We start from the raw sequence: 26,762 nt of genomic DNA on the forward strand, positions 1-26,762 counted from the left end.
TCCTGGCGGCGCATGGTTACTGCCATGGAGTTAACCAGCGAAGACACGCCTGGCTCCGCCTCACGTCACTGAAGCCTGACTCGTAACAAAGGGTTGCCAATTTACCATTCCCTGGCGAAACCCTGTTTGGAAAACATGCAGATGACAAAATGGCCCGCATGAAGGCGGAGGCCGAAACGCTCACGGCTGTGGGTCTGGAAAAGCCCAAGGATACCAAGAAATCTTATCACCGTTCCAGAGACGGTTCGGTGGACAGGGCAGAGGGCGTGGCCAAACTTCGGGGCAGCAGCAGCAGCAACAGTTCCGAAGACCGTTCCAGAAGCGCCAGAAAGGCAGAGGCGGCCAACAGTCGGCAGCAGCGACCAAAGGCCCGGCCGGGTCTAGGCCCTGAGCGCTTACTTCCCCTGCATCCGTTACCCACTCCGGTGGGGGGGAAGCGTTCAATTTTTTCTGGCAGAGTGGAGAAAAATTACTCCGGACAAGTGGGTGCTGAATATTGTTTGCAATGGATACAGTCTTCGGTTCACCAGCCCGCCTCCAATCCCTCCGGTCAGCGCACAGTGTCAGCGACGCGAGCGCCAGGCGGAGGCCGATATCCTGTTAAGGAAAAGGGCGATAGAAGACATACCTCTGTCTCAAAGAGGAAGAGGTCTGTACTCCTGGTTCTTCCTGGTTCGCAAGAAGGACAAGAACGAGTTCAGGCCCATTCTGGATTTGCGACAGGCAAACAAGTGGATTCGCAGAGAGAAGTTTTGCATGCTGTTGTTGCATCAGATTTATCCTCAGTTGCAACAGGGAGACTGGCTATGTGCTATAGACCTACAAGTTGCGTACTTCCATGTGCCCATTGCACACAAACACAGGAAGTTCCTGCGATTCCAAGTCGGCGCCAATCATTATCAGTACACAGTACTGCCATTCGGATTGAAGTCTGCGCTAAGAACATTCTCGAAGTGCATGGCAGTGAAAGCAGCACACCTCAGGGAGAGCAGGGTGTTTGTCTACCCGCACCTGGACGATTGGTTGATCAAGGCCTCCTCCTTCTCGGAAGCTCAAGCACACTTCCAGAAGACGTGCGTTCTCTTGAACAAGCTGGGGCTGCACATTAACATGTCCAAGTCTGTCCCGACTCCGGTCCAGTGCATTCAGTACTTGGGAGCCTCCATCAATACGCTGTCAGCAAGCGTGTCTCCTTCAGAGGAGCGACGATTATCACTCCTTCGGAAGGCTCAGGCTCTTATGACCACTCCATCTACAACAGTGAGGACGGTGTCTTCTCTACTGGGATCGATGGCCTCTTGTATCTTCCTAACGCCACACGTACGACTGCACATGAGACCGTTGCAGGAGTGCTTGGAGGATCAGTGGGATCAGAGGAAAGGGTCTTGGGACGACAAGATAAGACTGTCTCTGCATGCTCTTCAGTCTCTGAAGTGGTGGTGTTCAGCAGAGAATCTCCTCAGAGGGGTTCCCTTCCACAAGGACATTCCCACTCAGACTATCGTGACGGATGCTTCTCTCCACGGTTGGGGGGGCGCACTCCGGAGACACAGATTCAAGGAACGTGGTCCCCGATGGAGTCCACGTATCACATCAATTTCCTGGAACTCAGAGCTATTCACTTGGCACTGAAGGCCTTTCATCCGTCCTTCCAGACCAACTCTCTGCTTGTACAGACGGACAATACGACCACGATGTATTACCTTAACAAGCAGGGGGGCTCGAGATCACGCACTCTGTCGCAGGAGGCGCAGGCGATCTGGCACTGGCTTCTGGCCAGAGGACTGACGATAACGGCTACCCATCTGCCGGGTGTACAGAATGTTCAGGCGGACGCACTGAGCAGACTGATTCAGGAAAACCACGAATGGGTCATAAACGACGAAGTACTAGGAGAAGTCTTCGCAAGGTGGAGGACTCCAGACGTAGATCTGTTTGCCACCGCCGAAAACAGCAAATGCCGAGACTTCGCCTCCAGGTACTACCAGCAGGGGACGCTGGGGAATGCGCTATGGATCAACTGGTCGAACAGCTTTCTGTACGCTTTTCCACCCATTCCCCTGATTTCGGCGCTGCTCATCAAGCTGACCCGGTCCAGGGCGCGGATGATACTTATTGCCCCGGAATGGCCCAGGCAGTGGTGGTTCACGGACCTGCTTCACCGGTCTCTCCTTCCTCACATACGGCTGCTGTGCAGGTCGGACCTTCTCACGAAGTTCAGGGGGCAGATGTTGCACCCCAACCTCTCATCTTTGAGTTTGGCGGCATGGCTCCTGCAATATGGCCATTTGAATCTGCCCGAAGATTGCATGGACATACTGAAGGAGCATAGGAAGTCCGAGTGGAAGGTCGCTTAGAACCTTCCACTCGGACTTCCTATGCTTATAAGTGGAAGAGGTTCTGTATCTGGTGCAAGTCCAAGAACTATGATCCGACGACGTACATTTGGCACAGTCTGGCCTTAATGTTCATTCCATTAAGGTTCATCTCGCGGCATTGACTGCCTACAGGAAATGCCCTTCACAGACTTCCTTCTTCCAGATCCCTGTGATCAAAGATTTTCTGGAAGGCTTGAAGAAAGTATTCCCTCCTGACGGGCTTCCTTCGCCTTCATGGGAATTGAATGTGGTGCTGTCCAGGTTGATGAAGGAGCCTTTTGAACCTATTCATAAGGCTTCGTTGCAGCACCTGTCCTGTAAGGCGCCATTCCTCGTGGCCATTACATCGGCCCGCAGGGTGAGTGAAATTCAGGCGTTGTGTTGCCAAGAACCTTATACTGTATTTCATGCTGCTAAGGTTGTTATGCGTCCTCACCCTAAATTTCTTCCCAAGGTTATTTCTGATTTTCATGTCAACCAGACCATAACTTTGCCTACGTTTTTTGAGAATCCTTCATCTCCAGCGGAAAGGTCTCTGCATTCCCTGGATGTTAGGAGGGTGTTGACATTTTATCTGGATAAAACCAAAGATATTCGTAGGTCAGACCAGTTGTTTATCAATTATGGATCGGTCAGGACGGGTCTTGCTACCTCTAAGCAGTCCATCTCTAGATGGATTGTGTCCTGCATACAGCTGTGTTACCAAAAAGCTAATAAGACCGTAGGAGGAAAACCTAAGGCTCATTCCACCAGGGGCAAAGACGCCACGACAGCTTTGCTCCGTAATGTTCCAATTGCAGAAATATGCAAGGCGGCCACTTGGAAGTCGGTCCATACCTTTGCATTACTGCCTGGACACTGATGCCAGGGCAGACGCTCAGGTTGGGCAGGCTTCGCTGCGAAATCTGTTCGCACAATAGTGGTATTATTTCTCTTTACTCGACCGCCGCTTTGGTGTGGGGATGGGCTTGCCATTCTATTCACTAGATTATGACTATACACAGAGATCCCCTACTACAGAAGGAGTAGTTTCTGTCCTGTAACTCCAGTTCTGTAGTAGGGGTATCTCTGTTATAGTCATAAGCGCCCGCCCTCCTCCCCGGTGGAGAAAGATATTCATGTAAGGAATGCGACTGGTCTGGCGTGTTACGCCTTCAAAAAGAACTGAAAGTAAAAGGGACCTGCTGTGCATTCTGGGAAGTTCTGGAAAGTTCTCTTAAAGGCACAGTATCCTATTTAAGCCACATAATGGCAGCCTATGGGGCTTGTCTGTCCATGCCTTCCTCTCTATCATTCCAGAGGCTTTTACTGGTAGAGGCAAGTTTCTCTATGGAGGAAACTGGGCAGGCTGTGCTGTTTGAGTGGTTTTCTTGGGTGGAATTTCTAGTTGAAGTACTGGACAGTGTAGCCTGTGGATATAGGCTGCATTATTTGTCTTTAAATTCTCTCTTAAGTGTCTTTGCAGTTCTGCATTTTTTTGACAACTTAAGAGATTATTTTTGATTGCCGGGGTCCACGCACATGGGTGGGACTATTCACTAGATTATGACTATAACAGAGATACCCCTACTACAGAACTGGAGTTACAGGACAGAAACTACTCCTTCTTTGTCACCCACTCCAATAGAATGAGCCTCATTTCCCACCCTCCACTATGGTGTTTGTATGCCATTTCCTCTTGTACTGCCTGGTGTTCTGACTGCGGCATATGAATAAATGGTGACAAAAACGTTAATTACCTGCAACTTCCATGCACAAGGGTAAATATTTGAGATAAAACATGAGGTTAGGCGTCCTCACCTACAGGACTGGCATATTTGATTAATTCACACTTGAAATCTGAAGTATGTTTAACTATGGAGGTAAATGGACCTTCGCATCATTGACTGAATCTGAAAGATAACAACACTGGAGCTTTGTAACTAACTTGTTTCTGCAAGCATCCCGCTGTGCCTTCCATCTTTCTGAAGATGAGTGCCCAAAATTGCCATTAATAAAATCTCTTTATTTGCAGTATTTAAGTTTATACCAAGTTACCAATATTAACCTGAAGTTGTCCTCAAATGGCTTAAGTCAGATAAATGTACAGTGAAATGTGTGAGAAGCACATGTCTTCCTATTGGAAAGGCTATTTATTGTTGTGTGTGGCTTGTATCAGATGCCAAACGCTTGAATACAGGATTCACAATCCAGGTATTCATTGCTACTAAGGGGTAGAATGCTTGAATTCATTTCAGCTGGATTGGCATAGTAGAAAAAGCAGAATTGGAATGCGGTCCTAGCGATTGCCTGTTGGCTGAAAAATGTGTAAGCTTTTCAACCATCACCTTTGTGTTGCAGATTACAAGAAGGCCTGTCCTGAGATGATATTTTTGTTTGAGAATTCGTTTTTCCTTTTTTGTTGGGCTTATGAGTCCTAATTGCACACACCTTTTGAGCGACAGTCATTGTACATGAGAGACCTGCGTTATTGAAAAGTAGGTGGATGAGGCAACTGAAACAAAGTAGCAGACTGTGGACGTGTGCTGTGAGTGAATATGACCTCCGACAGGTAAAGCCTAAAGAAGGCGTATTACACAGTCTTTTGACCCCGTAACAGTTCCAGGTTTCTTTTCTGAAGAGCATTTGCATCTTAAACCTCATCTCACTTGTACTTTTTAGCGCTAATTGCTCCTAGTGCCTCTGACACTTATTTCTTTAAAATACTAGCAGGCACCTCTTATTTTCCAGGTGTTGCTCAGGCAGATGCAGTAATAGGATACATAAAAGGTTCCTTTTCCAGCCGAGGTGGTGTGGCTACAACCCACTCAGAACCATGTGATAGTCACACAAGTATGAATTTATGAACTGTTTTCCTATTTTTAATGTCCTTTTTCTCACGTTTAGCTAAGTCCCCTTCAGGTTTTAACAGCTGCAGGAGATTTCCTAAGGTAGTATCAGACCGTTGCACAAAAAACTTCTAACTGTGGGGCCTGAGTCTTGTGCACGACAGCTAAAAAGCAATGCTACTTTCAGATTGATCACGAAGTCTAGAGAAGATAATCGCTTAAACCTCATTATTCTGTATTAAATCTAAGGTTCCTGGTTTCATGGTATTTATTTTATTGTTTTACATTTTTTTCTATCCATATATATTTTTGCCACCTTATCAATATTTATCCATATTTATTTTGTTTTCTGTGAAAGAATTAAGTTGTTAAATTGTATATTTCCACATTTATTTAACTAATAAACGCGCTCTCATACTTTGATGCCTATCATGCTTTAGCAAATTAAGCAGGCAAGTCTAACATAACAATAAACCTTCAGGTAAATATTAGCATTTTACTGCAAATGGATGTTGACTTGTTAATTAAGGAAATCTCATTTTTGACAGCCCATTCCATTTATCTGCCAAGAGGTTGGCTTGGAACTGATGAAACTGAATATTGAAAGTCACTCTAAAGAAGCCACATTTTCTATATTTTTCCATTTTCAAAAATAAATGTAGACCAAAACACTTTTTCTGTCTGTATGGATCTCTAAAATCAGTCAAAATAGAAAACAGGAAGCCTTAATTAAATCCCATGCAGTTATTCTGTTTTAGCCTTACTCAGAATGGGAGGTCTTCCATTCCTGATTCTACTGCACTCAAAAAACGAAGCCAAGTTTCTTCTGTTGGAGCTTCTGTAAGTCACTACTTTGATACAAGTCTGGTCTCCAGTTCCTCGACCATGATGTTTTTATAGGCGATGTTATTTTTAAGAACCTCCCGGCAGGAGTAGCGTAGTTGCAGGTAGTAACTTTTGCAAGACAAAGTAGATTAAGGTCTTCTATGATGCCATATCAGTTCAACGCTATTTTTATGTCATTGTTCTTGCAATGCATATTTTCCAGAATGTCTTAACTTAATGGATTAACCTGAAACAAAGTATCCTACGCATACATTCATACACTGGTTTTTGGCACCAAACTTAAAAAAAAAAGTATTGTATTTTACACAACCCAGATGTACTAAGTCTTCTTGTTTACAAAATCTCAACAGTAATTTGATATGTCTAGTTCAGAAAAACGTTGCTTTTTGGAACGCGGATGGAAAAATCACATTTGGTCAGTCTATTTGATGTGGTACATCTCAAGACGCTACTTGCAATAAATTATTGCTTCAGAATTGTCACTTTTTAAATGAATGTGCTTTTTAGTAGTTAACGATTTAATAAACATTTTCCATTTTTTTCTTAGAACGGAAGCTGCAAATGTTGAAAAGATCACTACAAAGTTATTGAAAGCAGGTGCCAAGCCAGATCAGATTGGTATCATTACTCCATATGAGGGACAGCGGTCTTACCTGGTGCAGTACATGCAGTTCAGTGGGTCATTGCATACAAAACTCTACCAGGTACAGTCTCAAAATGTACGATTTCTATAATATTTTAGCATTCAGCAATTTTTCTGCTTCAATTTTTTTTTGTCTATGGAGATCACAATATTATTCGATCTTTTTGCCCATAATCTCTAAACTCTGTTTAAGAAATCGCTAGTTTTGATAATTTGGGTTGCCTAGCAGTTCTAAGGAAGAATATTGACATGGTTACAAACATTGATCACTTTCAAATACAAACTGTGCCATCCACTTGTCGCTAAATGCTTTATTTTAATTTATGCTGCTCTAGATATGCCCAACTACACTGCTATAGTGCCTTAAAATGTTTCTTTGCCAGTGCTGATGTGCTGTTGATGTTTTTATGTCTCGGCTAGCGTAGGCTGCGCACATGCGCAGTATTGCTGGCGAGATTGAATGACTGAGTAGCGAGGTTAAGCCCCGCCACTTTTCTCCATTGGCTGGCCTCCTAAACGGCGGCCAGCCATTGGAGAAGAGGTCTCAGTGACGTCATTCTCTCGCTCTAAGCTCCATCTATTTCGGATTGAGGTGCGTGTTTTTTAGTTTCTTTCTACCCTCTTCTCCATTGGCTGGAATGTAAAAGCAACAGTCAAAAATACGCCAGTTTTTTACATTCCAGCCAATGGAGAAGAGGGGAGAAAGAAAAACACGCCCCCCAATCGCAAAAGGACGGGGCTTACAGACATGGCGAGCGCTTGTTGGTCTTCCGTGTTGGGTTTACTGTTCCTCTATCCATCTTTGGTGTTCTGTTATTGTGCCAAGAGTGTCTTTCAGTTAAAGGCACATACTCTGTCAATCCGCAAAATCTGCCCCTGGATTACCAATTCCGGTATGACCCTCAAATCCGCGCCTCGCGCCAGTAGATAATTTGAATGCAGGCACCGTACCTTTTTCGAGAAGCAGCGCATGCGCGGGGAGGCACCTCCCCCTTCCCGGCTCTGACTGTCTTGCGTGCCCGTGTGCGTCCCGCCGGCTCCTGTGACAGTTGGAAGAGGTGTAAAGCAGGCGAGGCCATAGCGGAGGTGAGCGAGGCGCTAGTGGCCGTGCTGCCCACCATTCGGGTGCCCAAAGCTGGCGACCGCATGCACAAGGACGAGTGTGCGTTCTCCTTCGACACACCGGTAAGGTCCAGCAGCCCCCTCCCCTCTTTCCCTTATTCCCACTCCTTTTCGTACCCAGGGTGCGTCGTCCGCCGAATTGAATGCCGGGACATTGAGTGCGCAGCTGGCTATCTGTAACGGAACTAGTGTGACGCACAACTACACTTCCCATCAGCTCAAGCGTTGGGTGCGTCATTCCGCTTGGAGCGATCTGAAGCATGACCGTCGCAATGGCTGCCGGGATTCGTAGTATATAACTGTCATATAGTAGCTAGAAGTCTAACCAAGGCTTCAGTTCCCAGCATACCCCAAGTCACATCACTTAGTCTGAGGCAGTTAACTCTGACTAGCGAGTGAATGTTGTGTAGGGACGCCCTGTATTCATGTTGGAGACTGGGAAGGTGGTGAGGATATGTACATTTCATGCCAGTCTGTTGCATTGCCCATTTATTTCTTGTGGTCTAGGATACGGAGTCTTGTCTTATACAGAGTCACAAACATTTCAGGACTGTGTCTTAGCATTGTCTGTACCAGGCCGTGCATCGCGGGAAATGTAGTTCTGGTTTAGACTGATAACATGTTTGGACTCCCACGATCGCTAATGAATGGGAATTTTGCGTTGCATTTTTCAGTAGCTTTGTATTTTATTTATTTGAGTTTTATAAACCGCTAGCCGTACTCGAGATTCAGAGCCCTTTACAAGTTGTGTGAATGTGCAAATACAATCGCAAGACCCGAGTCTCGAAGCGCATTACAAATTGTGGGTAAACAGCCTTTACAACAAAACTTTTACAACGCACTACCATTACGACACAACCATTACAACGCAAACCATTACAACGCATTGCGCTGGGGGGCGCTCTAGGATAGGGAATAGATTTAATTTACTATCCAACACCTTCCCTACTATCCACGGGCCTTGGAGTTGGAATAGTAAATTAAACTATTCACTATCCAGCACCCCAAAGCGCTATGCGTTGTAATGGTATGCGTTGTAAAAACTGCGTTGTAACGGCATGAGTGGTAAAAGCATGCGTTGTAACGTCATACATCCCAAATTGTGTGAATATGCAAATACATTTACAAGAGGTACATGATTTCATAATATCCAAGACACAAGATAGTAAAGCACTAAGTGGTTATAACGTCATAAGGTAGAACGCAGGGCACAAGGAGGAGAACAGCATTAGGGATAACAAGCATTTGCACTGCAATAGGTCTCGCATTTGTGAGTTCGAGCTATTGGCGTAGTAAATGACAATGGCTTTTACCCATTTGTTTTGGTTTGGAGTGGATGTATGTAGTGTGGAATTATGTGGGTTGGCTACGGGCTCACAAAATGTAAGACTGTACGTCCGTCCTCTCGACCCACCGCACCCCCTCCATGGGAACTATCTCACTGTACCTTATAGTCCGTCACTAAGCAAAAGGCGCATTAACCTTCCCTGTGGTAGCCCATTCCGAGTTTTGACCTGAGACGCACAATGCCTGTTTATTTTTCACCCGTTTTCTTTACATTTTGCTCACCCCTCTTCCTCTCTACTCTGCCTGTTTCTAGATCAGTCATTTTTCTTCCTCTTTTCTATTTTTCCTGCCAGTGCTTGTACTTTTGCTTGAATCCCGTTGATTTCTTGTTGCGCCATATTCTTTTCGCCTTTCCTTCCTTATTTTCGATTCGCCCGGCGCGGTTTACACGTCAGTGATTTACAGCTAAACCCGCGTCACACCGTGTATGGTCGGGTGAGAGGTGCTGCAGGGCACGGGGGCTCTGTGGAGGAGCGATGGATGCACAGTGCGGGCCCCCGGGGGCTCTGTGCAGGAACGATGGCTGCACCATATAAACCTCCTGGGGGCTTTACGCAGGACCCATAGATGCACAGTACCCCCTCTCCCTATGGCCCTATGCAGGCCGATGGATGCACAGCAGCAAACCCCGGTGGCTCTACTCAGGACCCATAGATGCAGTCGCTCCCCATGCCCCCGAAGGCTCTATGCAGGGCCGGTGGATACACAGTAGCAAGCCACCACCTAATCCCTCCTCCGACATATCAACCTCCTGGGGGCTTAGAGGTCACAGACCCGTCCGGGTACACAGTTAAAAACAATCACTGGAGCCGGTGCGTTATCCTCCTTAACTATCTCATTACATTTAAACACGTGACTTTTCAGACTAATAGTTCTACTGTCTGCACACTGACCATGGGAACTATCTCACTGCACCTTATAGTCCGTCACTAAGCAAAAGGCGCATTAACCTTCCCTATGGTAGCCCATTCCGAGTTTTGAACTGAGACGCACAAGGCCTGTTTATTTTTCATCCGTTTTCTTTACATTTTATTCTCCCCTCTTCCTCTCTACTCTGCCTGTTTCTAGATCAGTCATTTTTCTTCCTCTTTTCTATTTTTCCTGCCAGTGCTTGTACTTTCGCTTGAATCCCGTCGATTTAAACATTTAAGGCACTAGTAGTGTTGCTAAATGTCCATTGTAAACCCATTTGTATACTATTTTGGGTAAGTGTGTGTGTGTGTGGCTCTGTGTGTGTGTGTGGCTCTGTGTGTGTGTGTGGCTCTGTGTGTGTGTGTGGCTCTGTGTGTGTGTGTGGCTCTGTGTGTGTGTGTGGCTCTGTGTGTGTGTGTGGCTCTGTGTGTGTGTGTGGCTCTGTGTGTGTGTGTGGCTCTGTGTGTGTGTGTGGCTCTGTGTGTGTGGCTCTGTGTGTGTGGCTCTGTGTGTGTGGCTCTGTGTGTGTGTGTGTGGCTCTGTGTGTGTGTGTGTGAGGCTCTGTGTGTGTGTGTGTGGCTGTGTGTGTGTGTGGCTGTGTGTGTGTGTGGCTGTGTGTGTGTGTGGCTCTGTGTGTGGCTGTGTGTGTGTGTGTGGCTGTGTGTGTGTGTGTGTGTGGCTCTGTGTGTGTGTGTGTGGCTCTGTGTGTGTGTGTGGCTCTGTGTGTGTGTGGCTCTGTGTGTGTGTGTGGCTCTGTGTGTGTGTGTGGCTGTGTGTGGCTCTGTGTGTGTGTGGCGCTGTGTGGGGCTCTGTGTGGCTGCGTGGGGCTCTGTGTGGCTGCGTGGGGCTCTGTGTGGCTGCGTGGGGCTCTGTGTGGCTCTGTGGGGCTCTGTGTGGCTGTGTGGGGCTCTGTGTGGCTGTGTGGGGCTCTGTGTGGCTGTGTGGGGCTCTGTGTGGCTGTGTGGGGCTCTGTGTGGCTGTGTGGGGCTCTGTGTGGCTGTGTGGGGCTCTGTGTGGCTGTGTGGGGCTGTGTGGGGCTCTGTGTGGCTGTGTGGGGCTCTGTGTGGCTGTGTGGGGCTCTGTGTGGCTGTGTGGGGCTCTGTGTGGCTGTGTGGGGCTCTGTGTGGCTGTGTGTGGCTCTGTGTGGCTGTGTGTGGCTCTGTCTATGTGGGGCTCTGTGGCTGTGTGGCTCTGTGGCTGTGTGTGGCTCTGTGGCTGTGTGTGGCTCTGTGGCTGTGTGTGGCTCTGTGGCTGTGTGTGACTCTGTGGCTGTGTGTGACTGTGGCTGTGTGTGACTGTGGCTGTGTGTGGCTCTGTGGCTGTGTGTGGCTCTGTGGCTGTGTGTGGCTCTGGCTGTGTGTGGCTGTGTGTGGCTCTGGCTGTGTGTGGCTCTGGCTGTGTGTGGCTCTGTGGCTGTGCGTGGCTCTGTGGCTGTGTGTGGCTCTGTGGCTGTGTGTGGCTCTGGCTGTGTGTGGCTCTGGCTGTGTGTGGCTCTGTGGCTGTGTTTGTGGCTCTGTGGCTGTGTGTGGCTCTGTGGCTGTGTGTGGCTGTGTCTGGCTCTGTGGCTGTGTCTGGCTCTGTGGCTGTGTCTGGCTCTGTGGCTGTGTCTGGCTCTGTGGCTGTGTCTGGCTCTGTGGCTGTGTCTGGCTCTGTGGCTGTGGCTGTGTCTGGCTCTGTGGCTGTGTCTGGCTCTGTGGCTGTGTCTGGCTCTGTGGCTGTGTCTGGCTCTGTGGCTGTGTCTGGCTCTGTGGCTGTGTGTGGCTCTGTGGCTCTGTGTGGCTCTGTGTGTGGCTGTGTGTGGCTCTGTGTGTGGCTGTGTGTGGCTCTGTGTGTGGCTGTGTGAGGCTCTGTGGCTGTGTGAGGCTCTGTGGCTGTGTGAGGCTCTGGCTGTGTCTGGCTCTGTGGCTGTGTCTGGCTCTGTGGCTGTGTCTGGCTCTGTGGCTGTGTCTGGCTCTGTGGCTGTGTCTGGCTCTGTGGCTGTGTCTGGCTCTGTGGCTGTGGCTGGCTCTGTGGCTGTGTCTGGCTCTGTGGCTGTGTCTGGCTCTGTGGCTGTGGCTGGCTCTGTGGCTGTGGCTCTGTGTGTGTGGCTGTGTGGCTCTGTGTGTGTGGCTGAGTGGCTCTGTGTGTGTGTGGCTCTGTGTGTGTGTGTGGCTCTGTGGCTGTGTGTGGCTCTGTGGCTGTGTGTGGCTCTGTGGCTGTGTGTGGCTCTGTGTGTTTGTGTGTGTGGCTCTGTGTGTGTGTGGCTCTGTGTGTGTGTGGCTCTGTGTGTGTGTGGCTCTGTGTGTGTGTGTGTGTGTGGCTCTGTGTGTGTGTGTGTGGCTCTGTGTGTGGCTCTGTGTGTGTGTGGCTCTGTGTGTGTGTGTGTGTGGCTGTGTGTGTGTGTGTGGCTCTGTGTGTGTGTGTGTGTGGCTCTGTGTGTGTGTGTGTGGCTCTGTGTGTGTGTGTGTGTGGCTCTGTGTGTGTGTGTGTGTGGCTCTTTGTGTGTGTGTGTGTGGCTCTGTGTGTGTGTGTGTGTGTGTGGCTCTGTGTGTGTGTGTGTGTGTGGCTCGGTGTGTGTGTGTGTGGCTCGGTGTGTGTGTGTGGCTCGGTGTGTGTGTGTGGCTCTGTGTGTGTGTGGGGCTCTGTGTGGCTGTGTGTGTGGCTGTGTGTGTGTGGCTCGGTGTGTGGGTGCATATTCAATAGGTCTCACATTTGCGAGAGATTAAGCTATTGGCATTGTAAATGACAATGCCATTTATTTATCTGTTTTCAAAACCAGCACACGAATAAAAAGTTTGTCATTTACAATGCCAATAGCTCTAACTTTTGCAAAGGCGAGACTGTTGCATTGTAAATGCTTGTTTTGTTCATGTTCTGAAAATCTACACTATGCATCATATATCCCTTATAAAATTCCCACTTTTTTAATTTAAATAATTTATTAACATTTAATAAGAGAGCTGACATCATTCAGCATAACCAGCTAATACAGCAAGAAAAGTAAACAATCCCCAGCGCATCTTGCTACATTAATTCTTATCCATAGTAAGTGTACATTTTCTGTTATCCACACTGACAATCAAGTTTTGCGACAGCATTTGTAGTCTATTTTCAGCACAGTCCAGTCTTATTTAATGTAGGCTCCCCACCCTCCCATTAAGCCTACTATCTGAAAGAGACACATTAGTGATAGATTCCTTACCTCAGAATATCCCCAGGCGCCAGACTGGATCCGGAAACTTTTGCGTAGCAGTACCCTTGCGCGTCGGTAGGCGTCGTCTGCGGCTCCGCATCAGTCGTCGGCGTCGTGGGCGCCGTGATGACGTCGTTGGAGTACTTAGACGCCGCCTCCGCGTGCTGACATCTGTTCTTCTTTTTTCCGCACCAGCCAGCGCAGATCTGGAAAAAGCAGTAACCCAGTCAATTTTTGACTAACTTTTTGGTGATCTTTTTGATCCTTTTCGAAGTCTTGCGACTCAACAGTGCCGTAGGGATGCCCAGCTTCAAGCATTGTGAAGATTGCGACCACACCATGTCGGTCACGGATCCTCACCGCCAATGCCTGACGTGTTTGGGCGTTGACCATGACGACGAGGCCTGCCCCGACTGTCGGGCCCTTTCGAGGAAAGCCAGGCGGGAGCGGTCCCGCAGGCGGCTCGAACTCCGGCAGTCGGCCGCGTGACGTCCCGGTCCCACGGGAGGTCGAGGGACAGGTCGCGGGGACGGAGCCGTCACAGCTCCGGGAGTCGGCGCCACTCCTCTGGATCCAAGTCGTCAGGTAAGAAACACAAGAAGCCGAAGAGACATCATCGCTCTTCTGACTCTCCCCGACGCTCGCACGATGCGGCTGGGGGTTCGGGTGACACCGCCCACGCGGCTCCTCGGGAGTCGCGGGCGTCGCGTCTGGCCCCATACCCTCCGGTCTCTGGGCTGAACGCGACACCGGAGGAGATTGAGCGTTTCCTCATGGCCATGAGGTCCCTTTCTGTTCCGACGGGCTCCGCAGCGCCTCCGGGCCCAGCTAACCCGTCTGGGGGCCCTAGTGGGTCGGGGGCTTCGACCCCGACGCCATTGGGTGCTTCGGCCCCGACGCCGCCGGCGACTTCGGGCCCGGCGCCGCAGGGCCCCATGATCCCGACACCGCCGGTGCCTTAGGGCCCGGCGCCGCTGGGCCTTCCTCGGGCTCTGGCTCGTCACCGGTGGACCTTACGACCCCCCCGGCGTCGGTCCGTGTGGTGTCCCCTCCGGCGCCGTCCTCGGGCGGCGCCGTCCCCGATACCTCCCTCGCTTCGGTTCCGACGTCGGGACGGCGCCTGTCGGCGCCGCACCCTACGCCGTTTGGAGATTTTTACTTCTATGAACCGACCTCATTGAATTACGACCCAGAATCTCAGGAGGTGGGTGATGAGGAGGATTGGGAGGGGTCTGAGGACCCTCTGACCAAGGAGTGACAGTCTAATATGGACTGGGCAGGAGACCTTGGGGAGGCCAGTGGCCTGGATACCTCTCCAGACCCTGGATTTGTCTCTCCTCCTACCGTGGCTTCGGAGGAGGGGGCTACCTATGGTGTGGTGTTGACGAGGGCGGCCAAGGCCTTGGGCCTTGAGCTCCCCGTCGCGGCCGTGAGGACTAACCTCCTCACAGAGGTCCTTAAACCGCAGTCATGCTCGGCTGAGCCTCTGCTGCCTTTTAATGAGGCCTTGACCGACGTTCTTTTGGGCACTTGGTCCAGGCCCGCTACGGGTTCGTCCGTGGATAGGAACGTGGCCAGACGCGACCGCCCGGATCCGGGCGACCCATGTTTCCTGTCCTCCCACCCCACCCCCGAGAGTCTGGTCATCCAGGCCTCTAATTCCCAGACCGCATTCCCGACAGCCCCGCCGGACAGGGAATCCAAGAGGTATGAGAATTATGGTAAGAAGATATTCTCCTCCCTTAGTTTGGGACTGCGGTCTTCCAACACCGCATGCCTCTTGGGCCGCTACACCCACTCTCTGTGGGAGACGGTGGCGGAAGTGCTGCCAGAGTGCCCGTTGGAGGTACGGGCCAAACTCGGCCAAGCCCTTGTGGAGGGCCGAGATGCAGCCAAGTATTCAATCAGGTGTGGGCTGGATACTACCGACTCGCTAGGCAGAGCGATGGCTACGACGGTGGCGGTGAGACGCCACGCCTGGCTGAGATCCGCCAATTTTTCGGCTGATGTCCAGAACACTCTGATGGACATGCCGTTCGATGGCCGTCGCCTCTTTGGCGACAAGGCAGACCACGCGCTTGAGCGCTTTAAGGACTCCAGGGCTACGGCCAAGTCCTTGGGCCTCTCGGCCCCGCGCCAGCAAACGGGTGCCTTTCGCTCCTTTCGTGGCCAAGGAAGGGGCCTCCCCACACGTGCCGCCAGCCACTCGCCGCAGACCATCGTCCAGCGCGGCGGCGGCCGTGGAAACCGCCGGGGAGGCGGTCGGGGAACCAGGCGAAGTCAGTCCACACCTGCCCCCGCGGCATCCACCTCTAAACCCTCCTAGTCCGTGCTTTTCAGCCCATGTGACGCCAGTGGGAGGCAGGGTTCGCCATCACCACTCTCACTGGCGCACTGTCACTTCGGACAGGTGGGTGCTGCAGATCTTCCGGAGGGGCTACTCCCTCCCCTTCGAGACAACTCCTCAAGCCATGCCACTGCAATACCACCGCGTATCGGGGGATCACTTGCGGCTCCTGCAGGAGGAAGTTTCGGCCCTCTTGGCCAAGGGGGCCATCGAGCGCGTTCCTGGGCCAGAAGTAGGACGTGGTTGCTACTCCCACTACTTTCTGGTACCCAAGACGGGCAAAGGGGGCCTACGCCCTATCTTGGATCTGAGGAACGTCAACGGCTTCCTCCGGAAGGAGAAGTTCAAAATGCTGACTCTGGCTCAGGTCTTAGCTGCCCTAGACACAGGAGACTGGATGGTAGCGTTGGACTTGCAGGAAGCGCATTTCCACATCCCCGTCCTGCCGGCCCACCGGCGTTACCTGCGGTTCACGGTAGGCCACGAGCACTTTCAGTTTACCGTGCTCCCCTTCGGCCTTACCAGCGCCCCACGGGTGTTCACGAAGGTGATGGCGGTGGTCGCAGCTCATCTGCACAGGTTGTGGGTCTCAGTCTTCCCCTACCTCGACGACTGGTTGTTGAAGGCGGGCTCGCCCCAGACAGTCGTCAGCCACCTCCAGACTACGGCGGATCTCCTGCACCAGCTGGGATTTTTCATCAATGTGCCGAAGTCACACCTGTGCCCCTCTCAGAAGCTCCTTTTCATCGGAGCGGTTCTCGACTCGGCGCAGTTTCGGGTTTACGCGCCCGAACAGCGGGTTCGGGATATACAGGCTCTGATTCCGATCTTCCGGCCTTTATCCCGAGTTTCGGTCAGGTTGACGCTGCGGCTTCTGGGGCTGATGGCCTCCTGCATCCTTCTGGTGCATCACGCACGGTGGCGGATGCGGGCTCTGCAGTGGGACCTGAAGTTTCAGTGGGCCCAGCATCAGGGCAACCTGTCCGACCATGTCCTGATCTCGGAGGGCACTGCGAGTCAGCTGCAGTGGTGGCTCACGGACCACGATTGGGTCAACGGCAGATCCCTCTCCCTTCCCCAACCGGAGCGCGTAGTTGTGACGGACGCGTCCCTCCAAGGCTGGGGAGGCCACATGGGAGAGGCGGAAATCAGAGGACTCTGGTCTCCGGCGGAGTCCCGGCTCCATATCAACCTGTTGGAGCTGCGGGTGATTCGTCTAGCACTGAAGGCATTCCTCCCGTCTGTCCGAGGGAGTGCAGTGCAGGTGTTCACGGACAACACCACCGCCATGTGGTACTGCAACAAACAGGGCGGGGTGGGGTCGTGGACCCTCTGCCAGGAGGCTCTGCGCCTCCGGCAATGGCTGGAACATCAGGGCGTGACTCTGATGGTTCAACACCTGGCAGGTTCTCTGAACGCCAGGGCGGACAAACTCAGCCGACGGTGCTCGATGGATCACGAATGGCGTCTGAACTCGGACGTGGCGCAAGGCCTCTTTCAGCAGTGGGGAGAGCCTTGGTTAGATCTATTCGCCACCGAAGAGAACGCGCAATGTCATCAGTTCTGCGCGTTGGAATTTCCAAGGCGGCACTCGCTTGGAGACGCTTTTCGTCGCGAGTGGAGTTGCGGTCTGTTGTAGCCTTTCCGCCTATACCACTTCTGCCCAGAGTGCTGAAGAAGATCAAGCGCGACCGGGCACAAGTCATCCTTGTGGCTCCGGACTGGGCACGAAGGTACTGGTATCCCGAGCTACTCAGTATGTCAGTCGATCCCCCGGTTCGTCTGCCTCTTCAGGAGGACCTTCTGTCGCAGCAGCAGGGGATGGTCCTCCACCCGAACCTGTCCAGTCTCCACCTCCATGCTTGGAGATTGAGCGGCGACAGTTGAGGCCATTTGACTTGCCTCCTGAAGTCTGTAACATCATTTTGGCAGCCAGGCGTCCCTCCACAAAGTCGGTATACGCCTGCAGGTGGAACAGATTTGTGGCATGGTGCACAGCAAAGGCTGTGGATCCACTTAATGCCCCTCTTTCTGAGGTTCTCCTCTTTCTTGCCCAGCAGGGCTCTCTTCTGGGCACTGTCGAGGGCTATCTTTCAGCTCTTTCAGCCTTTCTGAGGCTGCCTGACCAACCTTCTTTGTTCAAGTCCCCTATCGTTAATCGATTCCTGAAGGGCATCACTCATACGTTCCCTCCTGTTCCCTTCGTGATGCCTCAGTGGGACTTGAACCTGGTTCTTACGTTTCTGATGTGCGCTCCCTTTGAGCCACTTCACAACTGTCCTCTTCGCCTTCTTTCTTTGAAGACTGCCTTCCTGGTAGCCATCACCTCTGCCAGGAGAGTGAGTGAGCTCCAGGCTCTATCTTGTAAGCCTCCTTTCCTTTCAGTCCATCCGGACAAGGTTGTGTTACGAACGAGGCCCTCCTTCCTACCCAAGGTAGTCACGGCCTTCCACATTGGGCAATCCATCACCTTGCCCACCTTCTTTCCGCCTCCGCACCCCTCGAGAGAGGAGGAGAGGCTCCACCGTCTGGACCCAAAACGTGCGCTCTCATTCTATTTGAATCGCACACAACAGTTCCGGGTGGATGATCAACACGTTGGATACGCGGGCGCTAAGAAAGGGAAAGCGGTGCACAAGCGGACCTTCTCCCGGTGGATTATCTTGTGCATCCAGGCGTGTTACTCCTTGGCTAAGAAGGAACCCCCTGTTGGGCTGCGGGCTCATTCCACTAGAGCCATAGCCACTATAACTGCCTTGGGCCGCGGTGTGCCCTTGCAGGACATTTGCCAGGCGGCTACGTGGGCCTCGCTGCACACGTTTGCAAGACACTATTGCCTGGACAGTCAAGTCCGTAGGGATGGCTACTTTGGCCGTTCCGTCCTCCAGGACTTTCTGGTGTGATTATTGGTTCGCAGACCCACCACCACGGGGTTGGTATTGCTGGGGTATCTATTCTAAGGTAAGGAATCTATCACTAACGTGTCTTTCAGATGCACAAGTTACTACTTGTGTAACGATATATCTGTAAGAGACATTAGTTAGTGATAGATTCCTTACCGGCCCACCCATCCTCCCCGTTCTGCGAACCGATATCTAGGGTTAAGGTTATCCCCTTTCAGGGCCCTAGTTTCATGGCATCAGTGTTGGTTTTTGGCATGGCTCTGCGCTTCTGGCGCGGAAAAGCTGTGTCTAAGAACTGACGTCAGCACGCCCAGGCGGCGTCTAAGTACTCCGACGACGTCATCACGGCGACTGACGCGGAGCCGCAGACGACGCCTACCGACGCGCAAGGGTACTGCTACGCAAAAGTTTCCGGATCCAGTCTGACGCCTGGGGATATTCTAAGGTAAAGAATCTATCACTAACTAATGTCTCTTACAGATATATCGTTACACAAGTAGTAACTTGTGCATCACAGTGACCACCAGCAATTTGGCATTCCAATCCCTGATGTCCTAACCAGTGGGTTCTCTAGTTACTGGGCCTGCTCATCTTGGTCGTCACACCTGGCAAAGTCAATGCCTTCGGCATCATTGTCTTTGGTCGAGAGGTATGTCTTGTACAACGCCCAAATATTTTTGGGACGACTACTTGGTGGGAGTAACTCACAAATTTTCGGTTTGCTTACTGCAATATAGCAAGTCTCTGTGCCAGTCCGCAATAGTTGGAGTCGGGCCTTTTGACCAGCATATCATCACTCTATGCTTAGCAATTAGCATACTCATGTCCGCCAATCTATGCACTGCCTTTGTCATTGGCTTAGAATACCCCAGCAAAGCAAGCAAGGGATCTGGCGCTAACTGCATGTCTATCATGGCCCCTATCTCTTGAAATACACATGCCCAAAAACTAGCCACTCCATGACATGCCCAAGCCAAGCGTAGAAAATCTTCCAGGCTATCGCCACCTCGCTCACATTGCGCTGTGTCGCGCAGTCCGTATCTGCATAGTCTCTCTGGTGTGTAATATACTTCATTCAAAAATTTAAAATGAATGAGCCTGTGCCTCCCATTTAGCGTAATTCGCTTAGTACTTTTGCAGCAGTACCTCCAGGTCTCATCATCTAATTCTAGTTCCAGGTCCGTTGGCCACGCAAGTCTAGCTTTGGTGTAAAAGTTTTCTCTGTACCCCAGTGCTAATTTGTAAATGTTGGATACAATTTGAGTTGGAGAGGTAGCTTTTATCACATATGTGAGTGGCACCACTTCTGGGGGGTCCACCAAATCACTGCCCAAGATTCCCACCAGTGCCTGTCTTGTTCTATCGAATTGGAATTTATGCAAGAGCTTTGTCTGTTGGTCTGGTTTCTCCAGCTCCTCCCATTTCTTGGCTTTTCCATCATTGAACAGATCCCCTATCGTTATGACTTCTATAAAGCTGAGTGCCTTCGTCACTCCTCTGTGCACGAAGGCAGCCAACGGTACCAGTCCAAGGAGGCCAGCGGCGAGTAAAGTATCGCCCCCGCTTGTAGTTTAAACAAGTTCTGCCACGCATGCCTGATAGCGTTTATAGAGTCTAGAACACTGTCCTACGGTCTAACAGGGTAAAAAGCATAGCAGGTAGCGAGAGTGGCGTCGCTGCGACCCTCTCAATCTGGATATGGGGGGTGTCAGGAAGGCCATGGGTCCAGTAATGAGCATGGGCCCCCTGTGCTGCTCTGTAGTACAAATCAAGGTCCGGAGCACCTAGTCCTCCCAGATGGTAAGGAAGTGTGAGGACCTCCCACCTAACCCTAGCCTGTTTCCCTGCACACGCTAGCTTTATCAGGAGCGATGTGAGCGTGCAGAAAAAAATTCCCGGAGCACCGTAGGAGTATTAGTGAACAGAAATCGAGGGAGTATTACCGTTTTCATTAGCGAGATCCGTCCTACTAGTGACAACGGCAGCTGGATCCAGTACTCTGTGTCGCTCTCTAGTCTGCTAACAGCCACCCCATAGGTCTCACAGAAGGCCACCTCTGAGTCCGTGTGTATCTTAATTCCTAAACGGATGAGGGTCACACGGCCGCACTGGTCCTATTGGACTTAAGTGCGGCGCTTGACACCGTATCGCACTCCGTTTTACTGGACCGTCTGAGTGAGAAGGGAGTAACCGGGCCTGCTCATGAGTGGTTGGTTTCCTTCCTTAAGAACAGGAGATTTCAAGTGCATTGTCCACCATGCAAATCCAGTATAAGATGTCTTAGACAAGGGGTTCCACAGGGCTCGATTTTGAGCCCCACATTATTCAATCTGTACATGGAACCCCTTGCCAAACTTGTGGAGTCATATGATGTTGCCATAGTCTCTTATGCAGACGATACACAACTGGTGATCAACCTGTCCCGTGATCCAGTTGTGGATGCTGAGAAATTCTCGGCCTGCTTGGTGGCACTTGATGGGTGGATGAAGCAGAACTATCTCTGCCTCAATGGTAATAAGACAGAAGTTCTTATCGTTGGTCCCTGTCCTTCCATCTGGACATCTGCCTGGTGGCCCATAGAACTGGGCTCTGTCCCTGCCCCGGTGGACACAGTCAAAAACCTTGGCATACTTCTTGATTGTAATCTAGCCTACACTAATCATGTTGGTAATGTTGTCGGTAAATGCTATGGCATTTTGAAGGTCCTGAGGAAAATCCTTGACCTATTGCCTCCCAGCACCAGAAAAACAATGGTACATGCCTTGGTCACCTCCCATTTAGACTATGGGAACTCCCTCCTATGTGGAATCAGTAAAAAAGGCCTAATGCAGTTGCAACGCGTCCAGAACGCAGCTGCCAGGCTTGTCCTGAACCTCCCTAGGAGGGCCTCTGGGAAACGTGCATTGCGTTCCCTGCATTGGCTTCCAATAAAGGAACGAATTAAATTTAAAACTATGTGCATTACCCACCGCATAGCTCACAAAAAAGCACCTTCATATCTCCAGGATTTGCTTCCAATCTATCGTCCTTCACGCCTTCTTAGGTCGATGGGCAGCATGCTATTAGTGGTTCCACGGATCCACAGAGCAAGGATGGGAGGACGGTCCTTTAGACACCTGGCCAGTAAAGACTGGAATGACCTGCCCATCGAATTGAGGATGGAACCATCTGAAGCAAGGTTCAGACAGAGGTTGAAAACCCATCTCTTCCCCAAGACATAATCAGTATAGTTTCCCCTGGCCTAAGTGCTCATCCTCCGTGAGCTAAGCTGAAGAGATGATTAGTGGGATTTTCAGCGCGGGGACGCACTGTTCCTTGTGCAACCATGCGCTTAACAAATGTCATTAATAATAATTAATAATAAATACTGGGGCGGCTCCATGATCCACTGCAATGGATAGCCTGGCTCCAAGGCCACAGTAGCAGGAGTAAGGGGAAAAAAACTATCGATTTAGACCAGTTGACTCTCAGTCCCGCAAACGAACCAAATTTGACCACTTCCCTCAGTATGGGGGACAGGTTACTATCCTTGTCCCGCACATTGAGCAGTGTGTCGTCTGCGTAAGCGGAAACTATCCGTTCGTATTCTGGGAATCATATCCCTCTATGCTTTTGGTATTCCAGTAGGGCGCAAGCTAATGACTCCAACACATAAAAAAAAATGGTGATAATAGGCACCCTTGGTGAGTACCCCAAGTAATTTGTATGAAGTATTAAGTGCCAATCTTTATTCTAGCAGTTGGGGAACTATATAATACCCCTACCATTTGTAAGAATATGCCTCCCAGTCCCATCTTAGTCCGCACCAGTTTCATAAAGTGCCACTCTATTGAATCGAAGGCCTTTTCCAGATCGAAAAATACTGCGACTGCCGGTACGTCCTGGCGGGTGTGTTGTGTGATACAACACACCCGCCAGGACGTACCGGCTAATACCGTTCTAAGATTATAGGTCAGGCTCCTATCAGGAACAAAGCCCGCTTGCTCTGACGCCACTAGAATCGGGACTAGGGATGTAAGGCGAGGTGCCAAGATTTTGTCATAAATCTCGGTGTCAACGTGGAGGAGCAACAAGCGGCGATACGAGGAACAATCAGTTGGACTTGTCCAGTTTCAGTTTCGCCTCAATGACCGCCTCCCTCATTGAAGGCGGCATGATTCCACCAACACACATCTCCTCGAACAGCGTAGCTAGGTGAGTGACCAGCTGATCCTGGAATGCTTTGTAGAATGTGACCGTAAGGCCATCCACTCCCGGAGCGCTACTCTATTTAATCCCTCTAGTGCCGAGATTATTTCCTCCCGTTCCAGTGGGCGCATTATGTATTCATAAAATTCCCATCTTATGACAACTAGAAGATACCCGAGCTAGAAAGTTCAAATGAGAGAGACAGATTCAAAGGTCGCAAGATAAGTGACCACTTTTTACAAACACTGAAGATAAGGAAGGTGTGTGTTTGGTTATAGAGGAATAATATTTTGGGACAAGTCTAAGGATAGGAGGGCTCAGTTTGAGGGAATCATTTGCATTACGAAATTAACAAGGTGACCTACAGGTATGTGAACAAGACCAGTGTGCATCTGTAGTAATGTCCGCTAATGGAAGAGAGAGTGGATGCATCTAGCAAAATTGAAAGAATATTGGCAATACAGCTGGTATGGATCAATGATAATATTAAGCGAGATAGAAGATGGGTGACAGAAGCACTATCATAGCTGTTTAACTATTTGCTAAATGTAAGATTCCACTTAACTGTAGCTGGGTAGACAGTTTAGCCTGTGATGTTTGATGCGAAAGAATAGAGGAGTGGAAATGGGAGGGTTTTGTTTCTGTAAAGTGAAAGCCTCACTTTATTGGCAGGAACTTAATTGAATAACATTTTCAGAGGATTGCCAAGTATCGTGGATAAATTGGAAAGCATTATTCGAAGGGGGGATGCCACGTGCACTCCCATACCGCCCAGCAATGGCCGCCCAAAATGTTTCGGCCCTTCCGGAGCCTCAGTGCCCTATAATGAGGCTTCCCGCAGGGGTCAGCTGGACCCCACTCAGCTCCACAGTCTGTCCAGTCTCCTGGCAGGTCCTTGGCCCACACAACCTCCAGAGAGGGATTTCGCCCATTACTGCCTCTGGCCCAGGCCGGACCTTTAGTCTGCTCTACGAGCCTGCCGTATGCATATTAGGCAGGCACACAGCAGCCATCCGCTCAGTCCCAGCTACCAACGCCTGTCACTGCCCCTTTGGACCAAGTACTGAAGCCCCAGCAGGATCTCGCCTCGCTGGGGCAGCAAATGTCTGGGGCTTGCTGGGACCCTCGCCCACACTCAGGCCTTCCTTCACTCCTAGTGTTTGTGTTCCGCCAAAGGAAGCTACTGCACTTTCAGCCCTGAGGCCTGCTCGCTAAGGATCTATTGAGCTGGTGGCCCCCTCGCCAGCTTGGTCATGGAAACTTATTCCTGATCCACTTAAAGGAGTGAACTCTGTGTCCTATCTTAGAACTCAGGCTGTAGAACAGGTGCATCCTATTGCACCACTTTCACTTGACGTACCTTTCAAGATATGGTCCTGCTGCTCTACATGGGCAACTGCATGGTGGCCCTCAACCTTAGGAACATTTGCTTATGCTTTTCCACCTCTTTCGGTGAGCCACTGCTTTTTGTGGACTGAGGTAGTTGTCAATTCCCCTAATTTCTAGTGGCAGCAAATTAAGCAAGGCAATCTTGATACTCCATGCTACTGCAGATATCTCTGCACAAACAATTGCTGCTTATTCCAGATCCCCTGATCCAGCATCAAGGTCACCTCAGGCATCCAAACCTCAAACAGTTTAACCTAGCAATGTGATACCGGAGGTCTTCAAATTTTGTTTCTTGAACCTCCGAGGAGGAGTGTATGCAAATCCAGAGCAAGTCATGTAACCCGCCCCTAGACTCACCTGCTTCGCTGATAAGTGGGGTAAATGTTGTCCACTACCGCATTGGTAAACCGATCCTCTGAATACTGGTAAACAAATATATGCTGCATTTAACTGTCTACACCTGGTTTCCCTGGCAGTCTGTATGCAGGACCAACAACGTTCATCGCTTTTAAGTTATCCCATCAAAGGCATTCATGGATGACCATAACAAGAAGATTCTTCCAAGGGTGGCTCCAATGCCAGCTTGGTTATCTTGTTCTCACAAGATTAATGGGTCCTAATTGTGAGCTACTGCACTCTTGCGAAGTGTTTTTTCTGTCATGCAAGGTAGCCTGTCTGGTTGCCATCACATCTAGTGAAAGTGAGTTGCAAGCCCTAAATTTAGAGGAATCATTTATTCAGGTTCATACAGATAGGATGGTTTTGATAGCAATCCCAAAATCCCTACCCAAGGGATAGGTCACATGCATGAATGCTACAACTTGCCCTGCACCGATGTCTGTGCTTTAATATGGGTGCAGAAATCCAATAGTACTGCTTCTGTGCCCTATGTCATACTTCAGAACCTCATCCTGTAACTGAACTATATAGTCCTGTAGAGCAGTGTTTCCCTAACTGTGGTCCGCGGACCCCCAGGGGTCCGTGGCACATTACCAGGGAGTCCGTAGGCAACAGTTTTAAAAGCACAAAAATATTTCTTGTATAATTAGCAGCTTTCCAGCAACAATAAAAATGTCAAGAGAATGCCAGTGATTAATGTACTTGCTGGAGAGTGTGGAGAGTTTTGTTCAGTGGCAGCTTTGATTTAACTAATGTAGCACAGAGGGTTAATGTGCCTACTGCAAAGGACGTGTAACATGCATCTTAAAAAGCAGCATTTTATGTGCCTAGGTTCGTGGTTACTGCTTTTGTCACGGAGATTCCTTTATTACTGTGCACTTCGTAAGTGACAATCGTAATCTAGCAGAGGGACCTATAAACTGTCATCAAAGAGCTGCTTGCAAACTGCATGGTACCAGTTCGTAACTTATATTTTGTTCCAGTTATTCATTATCCTGATGCTGCTAAAAAGATATATTTGGGTGGAAATACATTTTTAATGTTAAAGTCAATGCTAGCCACAGTGTTATGCTCTGAATCCTGAGTTTGTGCTTTTCCAGACCAAGCACTCTTTAAACATTTTATATACACACTGATTTACATGTATGATTCAATGTCTCTATATGTGTGTGATGTAAAGTGCTCTGACATCCTACAATGGTATGAGAGATGCTGTAAAACAAATGAAATACGTGTGACAGAGGGGCTATTACTTCAATATAAAATACTAAGGGCCAGATGTACGATCTGTTTTTATATGTGCGAACAGGTTCGCGAACCCATTTGCGCATGCAAAAACCTATTGGGCCATGTACATAGCCTATTTCGCGAGTCGCAATTTGTTTGCGAGTCTCTAAATAGGTTTTGCAACTTGCTATTTGGAAGGTGCATTCCCTTCCAAATAGCGAGTTTCAAAACCATGTACAAAAGTTTTGCGGTCGCAACACAGTCACATATACCACCTACTTCAAGAAGATGGTAATGCATTCGCAAATTAGAAGGGGACCCCTTCCCCTTTGCAAATGCATGGAAAATTATTTTTTTAAGGTCAGGCAGTGGTCCCAGGGACCTCTGCCTGCCCTTAGAAAATAAAACGAAAATGTTTCATTTTCATTTTTTTTTTTTTAAATGCATGGTAAACAGGCTGCATTTATTTTTTTAAACTGCTTTATTTAAAAGCAGTCCAAGACATGGTGGCCTGCAGAGCCCAGCAGGCCACCATCGCTGGCAGGGCTGGCATTCCCAATGGGTTCGCAAATTGCGAGAGGCTCATTAATATTAATGAACCTCGCAATTTGCGACCCCATTGGGAATCCCAAACAGTGTTAAACACACTGTTGTACATTTCATTTAGCGAATCGCAATTTGCCACTTGCAATGTGTCGCCAATTGCAAGGCGCTAAATGAAATGGTCGTACATCTGGCCCCAAAATCCTTAGTACTTAGAGTATTTGTTTTGTGTGCACACGTGTGTATTTTTTTCGAATTACTGTTTTAATGTTTAAAATTTAACTCATACAAATTGCTTGGGGGTCCCCGGCTTCCAGTGGTGACTCAATGGGGGTCCTCAGGAGTCAAAAGTTTTGGAACCACTGCTGTAGAGGGTATAAACTGCAACACCTAGGCATGTGTCAACCTATTTCTCCACACTTTGCAGTACCTGAGTTGATTTTTCCCCATTGTTTTCTTAATGTGCTCTTCCGTTGAGAAGTATTTCTATCCATTCAATTTCCTCTTCAGTGACACCC

The 26,762-nt window shown here is 49.8% G+C and overlaps 1 protein-coding gene across 3 annotated transcripts in view; it reads left to right on the forward strand.

Annotated features, from left to right (window-relative positions):
* Positions 1-26,762, forward strand: part of UPF1 (UPF1 RNA helicase and ATPase) — a 382,560-nt gene that overhangs the window by 229,691 nt on the left and 126,107 nt on the right. For 2 of the 3 annotated variants that reach the window (XM_086947037.1, XM_086947035.1), the window contains exon 17: positions 6,600-6,771. In XM_086947037.1, coding sequence (XP_086803163.1) covers positions 6,600-6,771 — 172 coding nt within the window. The remainder of the gene's footprint in view (positions 1-6,599; positions 6,772-26,762) is intronic. The other variant, XM_086947036.1, reaches the window with a different exon arrangement.

Source organism: Lissotriton vulgaris, chromosome 12 (assembly GCF_964263255.1).
Source record: "Lissotriton vulgaris chromosome 12, aLisVul1.2, whole genome shotgun sequence".
Classification (NCBI taxonomy): Eukaryota; Metazoa; Chordata; class Amphibia; order Caudata; family Salamandridae; genus Lissotriton; species Lissotriton vulgaris.